The sequence below is a fragment of the Ruditapes philippinarum genome, unplaced genomic scaffold, assembly GCF_026571515.1.
Source record: "Ruditapes philippinarum isolate M1 unplaced genomic scaffold, ASM2657151v2 ctg2428_1_1_1_1, whole genome shotgun sequence".
NCBI classification, from domain to species: domain Eukaryota; kingdom Metazoa; phylum Mollusca; class Bivalvia; order Venerida; family Veneridae; genus Ruditapes; species Ruditapes philippinarum.
Genome location: NW_026864474.1, coordinates 62,325 through 72,967, shown reverse-complemented (window position 1 = coordinate 72,967; position 10,643 = coordinate 62,325). Strand labels below are relative to the sequence as shown.

General features: G+C 33.1%; 1 protein-coding gene across 1 annotated transcript; it reads right to left on the bottom strand.

The window, feature by feature from the left end:
* Positions 1 to 978: 978 nt before the first annotated feature.
* Positions 979 to 9,639, bottom strand: LOC132725735 (zinc finger protein 229-like). The gene is made up of 6 exons (XM_060710923.1): positions 9,545 to 9,639; positions 5,384 to 5,614; positions 4,531 to 4,661; positions 3,089 to 3,376; positions 2,313 to 2,449; positions 979 to 1,152 (listed from the first exon to the last, which is right to left on the bottom strand). The coding sequence occupies exons 1-6, from the start codon at positions 9,637 to 9,639 to the stop codon at positions 979 to 981; spliced, it is 1,056 nt and encodes a 351-aa protein (XP_060566906.1).
* Between the last annotated feature and the right edge of the window lie 1,004 nt (positions 9,640 to 10,643).

The window sequence follows — 10,643 nt, the reverse complement described above, 5'->3', positions numbered from 1 at the left end:
TAGAAACTAGAACTCTGCGAGTCGGACGTGTTGCCTTGTCAACAGTTTAGCTGTCAGTTAGGCATTTTCTTCTTAAATAGAGGTTATTTATAACATGTAACATTAGTGGCATTTGAACTGATTTTAAGGATGTTACATCCGGATTTATAAAACTGTTTTATCAAAAATAAAAAAAAACATGGAAACACTGACAAATTAAATGGAGGACTGTGATGGACTTTTTAGCACTGCACTTCAGGTCAACATACCAAATTTGGAGTCAAACTTATAGTGACTAAGTAATGCTATAGACAAGCGTATTAAGTAAGAAAATGAACAATTGGCAATAACTCAAACATCATTAAGTGCAGAGTATAAGTTCTTGATCACTGCTTTCTTCTCAATGAAATCCATCATCCTATGAAGTTTCAAGTCAATAGCTTTTAAAGTGTAGGAGAATTGGCCTGGACAAAAATAAAGAATTAAAATTAACAAATGGCAATAACTCGAAAATCATGAAGTACAAAGTACTGGCTTTAAAGCACTGCACTTCTTCTAAATGAGATCTATTAGTCTATGAGGTTTCATGTCCATAGCTATTTATACTTTAGGAAAATTTGAAATGTCCCGGACAATTATAAAGTATGAAAATAATCAAAGGGCAATAACTCAAAAAATAAGAAGTGCAAAGTACCGATTCTTATGCACTGCTCTTCAGGTCATTGAACGATGAACGAAGCATGTAAGAAGCAAGACTATAGGGACGCGGCGACACTGCCACCAACAAAAGTAACCCTATATGTCGACTTTTTCAAGGTGACACAAAACATGAGTTTCCTCTATGTAAGTACCAATGGATGTGTAGGCAATCTCTTTATGTTTGTTCTATTCTTTTAAAATAAATGATATAAAATTTAACATTCAATAAAAAATATCAACATGTTTTTCTAACAAATAACCAGTTAAAACTTGTCAAAAAATAACCATGATGATAGAATTCTAATCTAATTTAACCACTGAAGCTTCACTCGCCATGTTTGCCAATGTACTTAATGTCTGTTCTTCACCATCATTCATGACCAAAATATTTCCACTACTAGAATCCTTAATATGTTCCACTTGTTGTATCTGCTGTATAACTCCTCCCTCTACAATCTCACCCTCCTGAACATGCTACAAATATAATAAAATGTTGTTTGTAACGTCAATCTCACCCTTTTGAGCATGTTACAAAGAAAAATCTAATATTAAATAAATCTTGTTTGTATGGTAAACAGGGTATATTTCTTGTCTGTAATTTTTTCATCAATCAAGGTATGTGGGCGATTCACCAATGACATTTTGTTTGCTTGACGCTTACTTGGCATCATACCCTGTAAGACTTTGACTTCCAACTGTGACCTTGACCTTTGAGATAGGGGTCAGATTTGGGCATGACACATCATCTTATTCTTGTAAATATTTATTTGTGCTAAGTTTTTACAAAATCCCTTGACTGATGAACAAGTTATGAACTGGACACAAAATATATTCTTTAACAGACCGTGTTTAGGTTTGACCCCAAAGTGCGACCTTGACCTTGAAGGTTGGGATCTATGTGTTGTGCCTTATCCATAACTTACCGTCTCTTTATTGTGAACATCTGTACCTAGCATTTTAAAATCCCTTGGACGATGAAAAAAATTATGGACCGGACACAAAATATTCCCTCCAACAGACAAAATGTTGACCTTTAATCACCAAGTGTGACCTTTTCTGTGACCATTTCATGTAACATACTATAACTTTAGTAGATGTAATAATGATAATAAAAATAATTATTATTATTATAATTATAATAACAATAATGATAATAATAATGATGATAATAGTGGTAGTAGTAGAAAAAATAATGACTTTATTTCAAAGCACATTACATTTAGTCAAGCCCAGTCTTCCCTATGAGCCGATATCAAATATGTTCAGTAACAAACAAAATATTTACAAATTGTTATACAGCATACAAAAACATGTTACTGAAAAAACTGTTATAAGAAAATATGAATGTGAACATTTAGAATATTAAATTTATTTTATTGGCCAAGTGTGACCTTTTGACTCAACTGAGAACTGTTTCCCACCTGAGAAGCACCATTTCAGATTATTATTTTTAAATGCATGTAAGTTAGTGGAATTTCTTACATTTATTGGGAGGGAGTTCCAAACTCTTGAGCCTGAATATGATGGAGATTTTCTGCAGAAATCAAGTCTTAGTTTTAGGGTTATAACATTAGATAGTAAATGACAAATGTAGTATTATTTTAAAATAATGTGTAGGAAAAAAAAACTTTTACCTCAGTAACTTGTAAGTTAGAAGACTCAATAACTTGTAGTTCCTCGCCTGATCCTGCTATAATATATCTTGTGCCATCAGGACCTTCAATCACTTGTATTTCCTGTAAATAAGCTGCCTCCCCTCCTTGTCCTAAGCCTACAAAACACATGAAGATTTAGTTACTATAATGTGTTCATTTTTAATGTGACGTAAATAACATTTCAAACAGTTGTCCCCAGTTATCTGTCACCTTGACCTTACATATATTTTTGTTTGTTTCTTTTTACACCTTTTCCCAACAGTATTTCAATCATATAGGCGGGAAGTTTCCTTACCATCGTTCCTGGAGAGTTACAACAGTACAAGACTACATTCCTCCGTGCTAAACTACCAACGCATTTTCCAGGGATCGAACCCAAGCCAGAGAGGTCATCGACTAACCCCTAGACCAAGAAGGTGGTCCCTTACGTATATAAAGGATATGGATTATACTTAAACATTCAAGTCTTATTGTGGTGAACATTTTGTCAGGAGCTTATCTTTTACATCCATTGAAGGATTTTATTATTACTTGTTACAAAAGATGTTCAACAACATAAGATATATCTGGAGAAGGACTTCTACATACATTGAGGAAATATGACTGGGAACAAATATGACCACTGTGACGCTGTGTGCCTCATACATATGGTGATATACTTCATGATACAAAGCTACTAATTTACCCAGCAACATAAGACCTACCTTACCTATCATTCTACCAATTAACTATAAGAATCGTAACATATTGTTTACCTATAAGGTATACTTGTTGTTGCCCATCATTTTCTTGTTGAATTACGTCTACATGTAGCTCATTTTGTCCTCCCTCTACTTCATTTCCCTCCACAATCTCTAGTAAATCTTCCTGATGTTCATTCTCAGCTTTCACAATGACTGGAAATCCATGTGATGCACGTCTTGTTGTCACTATTAACTCCTTGTTGCCCTTGGCAACGTGATGACGAGACTTAATGTGACGTTTCAATTTATCATTACGATGAAATGACTCGCCACATATGTCACACTGGAATGGTGTTTCACCTGAGAAAAATAACAAAATAAACAAATATGATTTTAGATCCTACAATCAATTGTAAAACCCAATAAAATTTTTACAAAAATAGCTTAAAAATGGAAGAAATTTATATAAAGATAAATTCACAAAAATCAGACATGTAAGTAAAAACTGGAAAAAAATGTTGTAAATTTAGTACAATATACAGTCTTTAAAGGACTAATACCATATACCGGGATGCACATTCTTAACACTATTTAGGTAAACTGTCTGTGACCATACCTATTAAGCCACAGAGGCCTTTACAAAAGTATCAACAAAACAAGAATGTCGAACGACACATATACCCCCCTTTCTAGCCATTGACTCACATAATTGGTAATTTTATTACAGAAACTTGCCAAAAATGGGTACATGGAAGTGTTCAATTATGAAAAAAAATCAACGGAAACCATTTTGACATTTAAGGCCCATGTGACATTGACCTTTGACCTAATGACCCCTAAATCAATAGAGGTCATCTACTACTTATGACCAATAACTAGGTGAAATATGAAGACTCTGTGATGAATACTTTTCAAGATAATCGGCGGAAACCCTTTTGACATTTAAAGCCCCCTGTGACCTTGACTTTTGACCTTGTTACCCCAAAATCAATAGGGGTCATCTACTAGTTATGACCAATCACTATGTGAAATATGAAGACTTTGTGATACATACTTTTCAAGATAATCAGCGGAAACCATTTTGACATTTAAGGCCCCTGTGACCTTGACCTTTGACCTAGTGACCCCAAAATCAATAGGGGTCATCTACTAGTTATGACCAATCACTGTGTGAAATATGAAGACTTTGTGATACATACTTTGCAAGATAATAAGTGGAAACCATTTTGATATTTAAGGTCCCTGTGACCTTGACCTTTGACCTAGTGACCCCAAAATCAATAGGGGTCATCTACTAGTGATGACCAATCACTATGTGAAATATGAAGACTTTGTGATAAATACTTTTCAAGATAATCAGCGGAAACCATGTGGTCTACCGACGGACAGACCGACAGACCGACGGACCGACAGACAGACCGACAGACGAACCGACATTAGCAAAACAATATACCCCCTCTTCTTCGAAGGGGGGCATAATAATTAAATCGATGGTAATTTGTATGGCACAATACCTGTATGAACAGCTCTCATATGATGTTTAAAGCCAGTCACTTCTGTATACTCCTTGTTACAATATTCACATTTATATGGTTTTGGTCTTTCTCTAGGGTCTATGTGCACCAGCATATGTCGAACTAAACTCCTACAGAAAAAATCAATTTTTTTTCTGTTACAATATAATTTATTAAGAAATATAAATTAAAACTGTTTGGGATTTGCTGTCTGTAGGTTAAGTATATCAGCAAGCAGTTTACTTACAAGTTATCAAATCTGCTTTTGATCCAAGTAACAGCAAATATCCTCACACCTTTTAATGAAGTCAGGGATAAACAACAAATGGTTTAAGAGATAATATCTTTAAACCTTACAGAAAATATATTTTGCCCAAAAACTGAACATTTGAAATCTTCATTCTGTACATCTAATGCTTGTTGTATTAACCAAATATGATGTGAGCTATGACAAAAACAAAATTATTGAGGCATTTCTCAAGACGACTCGCAATACCCTGGAGTTTTAAGTTATCATGTATTTTACGTTTTACACATTCTGACACACTGACAAAGAAACTTTATGTACAAATTGTATAAAATACAAACTCACAATATAAAATATTTTCTTACTTAAGTTATAACCTATTGACAGTAACTTATTCTACCCATTTGACCAGTGCATGCAGACCAAGGTAATCTGACATGCATGTTGTCTGATCATGGTTTGCACTGTTTGCTATTCAGTCAGTATTTATTTTGTAAATTTCCCTACAAATGTTAAAAGGTCTTGTCCAGATTGAAAGATAGACAAGTCAGTTTAAGACATTAGGGTGGTAAGAGCCGACATCAGATAGTATGATAGTATATATACCTGTAGTAGATGAAATCTTTGCCGCAGGTTTCACATTTGTGAGGTTGCTCTCCGTCATGTATCCTCATGTGATCTTTAAAATGTTTACGACTCATAAATCCTTTACCGCATACGTCACAGATATACGTCTTATGTCCCCAATGGACCACCATATGCTGGTTACGTAAAGCAGTTGATGTAAAACTCTTCTCACATACACGACATTTAAATGGCTTCTCACCTTTATGTACTCTGTAAATATGATTGACAAATTACAATAAATTAACAAGAATTATAAAACTATTTGTATATGAATGAAGGCATTATCAGAAATGGACAGTACATCAGTCAGACATAGTAACATACAACTATAATGTCACATAATTATACATGCAGGGAATTTTTTTTTCTATAAAAATGCTTGACCCTTTCACAATACAAAATTGCACTTTTTTTCACAAAGCGGTGGAAAAATATTCATAATTTCAAAAGAAATTTCACAAACTATTGGGAATTTGTCTTCAAAATTCATTGTTTACCTTCCAATAACACTTGATTTTTGTTAATTACAAAAACATAAATACTTTAAACTGAGTAAACTTGGCTAGTGCATGTTTACCGGGTTAAAGTAATGACTCGAAGCAGATTTTACACAGGTCAGTAATTATAATCAAGCCTTCATCGCTAGCACTTTTTTCCACAGGCTGGGAAAGCAGCCCTTCCCTAAATTTTTGGGGAAAATTACACAGTATATTTGCAAAAGGGAAGAAAAAACTTTATGCAAATTCAATTTTTGGAGAAAACTGCATGATTTTAAATAATTTTTCTTTGAGGAAGCAGCCCTATAATGGCCCCTACTATAGAAGGGAAAAAAGCCCTGATCACACACCGTTTCAGGTTTCAAAATGCTGCAAAATGGCAAATTTGATGTAATATATTTTTTTCACAATTTTATGACATATCATGCTTTTTTTCACAAAATGAACAGACCCAGGCCTTTTTACAAAAAATACCCTGTACATGTAATAACATTCAATAGATGAAAACAAAAAATGGACAACTTGAAGAAAAATATAAAATTTACAAATGTTTACTTTTTCATATCAAAATCTCCAAACTCCTTTAAAATGATTGTTGATATGGTAAGCACTTTATAATCCTTTCAATTTGCTAGCTATAATGACATACTACAGTTAGGTCAGACTAAAATGGAAAAATGTAAAAGTAATGGGGAAGCCAGTCCATTATAAGGATTGAGCTATGTAAGGAGGGACATCTAGTGACAAAACCAACTTTTCAGCTAAAACTGATTATGTGAAAATCAAAGGGTCATTATTCCGTCAAAATGATATAAGAGCTGTTTTAAAGACTAAGTACTCCACTATTAAAAGAATTTGCTCTGAAAAAGGGTATGGTGGTAACTTGCATGTATTTTAAGTTTCAAAGCAATACCTGAACGGGTATAGGAAATAAGCGGGCTGCCACCGAATGGTATGAAAAACTTAACCAAATTAAAGTTGAAAAAGAGGCATAACTTTATCAACAAAAAAAAAACTTATATAAAGCAATATCTCAAAGGGAACAAGTAAGGTTGAACAAAACACTTAACTGAAATCTGAAGTTGAAAAGGGGGTATAATTTTGTCAAAATCCATGAGAAATTTATGTCCTCAAACCTAGAAGAGGGGATGACTGCAACAAGCAAGTATTCAAAGCAATATCTCAAAGAGGAAAGGAAATAAGAGGGGTGGTTACAAAAACTTCACCAGAATTGTGACGCAGACACAGAATGTCCGAGTGAGTAGGACAGCTCTCCTAATTATAAAGATATGATAGTCAACTTAAAAAAGACAAGACAAAACAATCACTTTCTGTAAATGTTTCAATGAAACATCTAAAGTAATGTAGGGGTTGAGCACAGAAAGACATTTTCTGTTGAATGCAAAAACTATAAACTTCAAATACCTGACATGAGCGTTTAGTGTTTATTTTTATACTATTGAAACATAGCACAGAGTTTACCCATATCATATCGTACACATTACACAAATTCCACCTGTAAACTGTTGTGATATAACACAGGGTTTTCTTTTATACTATTGAAACACAGCCCAGTGTTTACATTTTTCCATTTATACTATTTAAACTTGACACAGTGATTACTTTTATTCTATAGAAACACAACAGAGTGCCACCTGGATACTACTGAAATATAACACAGTGTTTACTTTGATACAATTAAAACATAACACACTGCTTACCTTTACACTATTAAAACAAAGCACACTGTTTATATTTAAACTGTTAAAACATAACACAGTGTTTAACCTTTATTTTGCTGAAACATAACACAGTGATTACTTTTTTCAAATGAAAAATAAAACAGTGTTTACCTTTATACTACAGAAACATAACATGATAGTGTCTACTTTAATATTATTGAAACATAACATAGTGTTTACTTTTATACTATTGAAATATAGCACAGGGTTTACTTTTCGACTATTGAAACACAGCACCGTATTCACCTTTATAATATGGAAACATAACACAGTGTTCACCTTTGTACTACAGAAATATTTACTTTTATACTACAGTAACCATAAGGTAGTGTTTACCTTTATACTATTGAAACATTACGCAGTGTTTGCCTTTTTACTATTAAACATAGCGCAGTGTTTAGCATTATAAATATTGACATAGCTCAGTATTTACTTCTATACTACTGGAAAAAAGCACAATGTTTACCTTTGAAATATGGAAGCATTACACCAAGTTTTCCTGTAAAATGTTTAACATAATTTCTACCTTAATATTATTGAATCAATAGGTAGTACATGTAGTAACCGTTAAACATCTGAAGCTTCATTACTAGCTTACCAACTTGGCTACTTACTTAATTACCACCTTCTTAGCTACTTTCAAACAAACATGCTACATTATAACATACTTACTTACTTATTTATTACATTTATTACCTCATTACTACCTTAGTATATTCTAAGATACTTACGAACTATCAAACTTAAATTTATTTTACTTCTCCTATTTATGGGAAAATACTAACACTCGGCCATTTGATTTATAGGAACGATGAGGCATAAACTATTTATTTATAGTTATAATTATTTTGGTCAGGAATGCATTACCCATCCCTAGTATATTCAATGCTCTTACTATTACTTACTGCTCTTTCCATTGTAACTGTACGGGGCGTCCGTGGCCGAGTGGTTAAGGTCGTTGACTTTTAACCACTTGCCCCTCACCGCTGTAGGGTCGAATTCCGACCGGGAATTTGGATTCTTTCATGTGAGGAAGTTATCCAGCTAGCTGATGGAACGTGGTTATACTCAGGTGCCCGTTCGTGCATGAAATAATGCACGGAAGGGCACCTGAGATCTTCCTCCACCAGTAAAGCTGAAACGCCGCCAATTGACCTAAACTGTGTCGGTGTGAAGTAAAACCCATTCAAACAAAAATACAAAAATCTTACTGTTAAGAAGTCTGCAATGTAATACATGTACCTTATATATTTGGTCATAAATGCACTAAGATTTAATATATAACTTAACTGTTTTCTGTTTAAAAGAATTAAAATATACTGAAACAAATCCAAGTTTGAATGTAAATAATGTTAGTACAGTTTTTCAATCCTTTTGAAACTCGATTTTTTACGTTGAATAAACATATCGTGCTTTTATACGGGGATAAGCTGACCGATTTTGCAAACAAAACGAGTTTTACAAGCTACTACATGTATCTAAGTGTGTACATCTGAGTGGTACCCTTGAACAACTGGCACATACTTTGCGAAAGTTTCTTTTTTGGTTCAGTATATATAAAAAAAGTATTCACATCTGATATTTGATAACCAGCAAGTTGTATGCTTATTAAGTAAGATGTTTCATTGGAGGCTATGCGTTGCCAAACATTCCAGCCTGAACGGTTTGTTTACTGACAAAATACAATTATATTTCTTTATATGTATATAGACTCTAATTTAGCATTCTTGGATTCAGTTTGCCGATTTTACATTGCAAACATTACAAACATGTATTTCAACAAAATACATTTTTTAAACGACAAAACAAGAATTTGTTTTCTGAGAGTACCAATTCCAAGTGTTCATAATCACATGCAGAATACCTATTGTTCGTGTATATGCCAACATAATCGAAGTAACCTTCTTAGCTTTACAATGTCAAACCATCTATGATTCGGATCAGCATAATCTATCTGTACACGTTTTGCAATAAGAGATAAATAAGCTCCGCCCATTTCCTCCTTCCACTACATCATCGTAAATAAACGTATTTATCCGCTTATTTTCGGTTTTAACCGTCAGCGACTGGTTCTCCGATCACAATGAAACAATTTAGTTTCCATTTATCACACATTTTACAATGTAAAACATTTTGGAGCCTGTTATGTGTTTGCAAATCATGACAGTTATTCACCAAACATAATTCACTTGCATGATTGCCATTCCATGCATTTATTCAATCAACATCAGTGGACTTTACATAAATGATTATAGGCCTAAATATTTTTATGGTAAATGTTTTTCAAGGAAGATAACGTTATTGTTAAGACTATATTCAACATGCTCTTTTTAAAGACACATACATTTTACTCAAGGATTCCAATTTGCATAGGAATTAGTAACATTGACAGTTAAGCTGCTACCTTACCACTTTCAAATTTTCAAATCAACATCTGACAAAGATTTTGCTACGACCAGATACTAATACAGGCCAATTTTGGCTGCTGTCTTTCCTGGTATTAGCATTTACTATTACATTAATTAGTAACATTAATACTAGCGTATGACTAAAAGCTTTTAAAATAGCACAATTAAAACTAAAGTTGTGGTAAGCAACTACTCCTTCGTACATAACATTTTTATTTTAACCATAATGTATGGATACATTTACCCATATTTACCATATTTTTTCAATAATGATATTAAAATGAGTCCAAAGGTAAGTATGTTGAGTATCAATTTATGTATACCTTGTTCATTTTATCTCTAAGAAAGCCATCACTTACAAAAAATAACAATATTCTATGTAGTATTTCTTGTACATAAAATAGTTCTCTGTTTTTTATCAGAAAGACAGCAGGTCTAGGTGCAAGCTATTGACAGCATGTATACACATATCTTAGAGTTGTTACTGTTTTAGTCAAATGAATAAAAGGGGTTCGCTGAAGACCTTAAGCTACACCAGCTTACATATATAATTTAATAATAAAAAGTTAAATCACATTCTATGACTCCAATT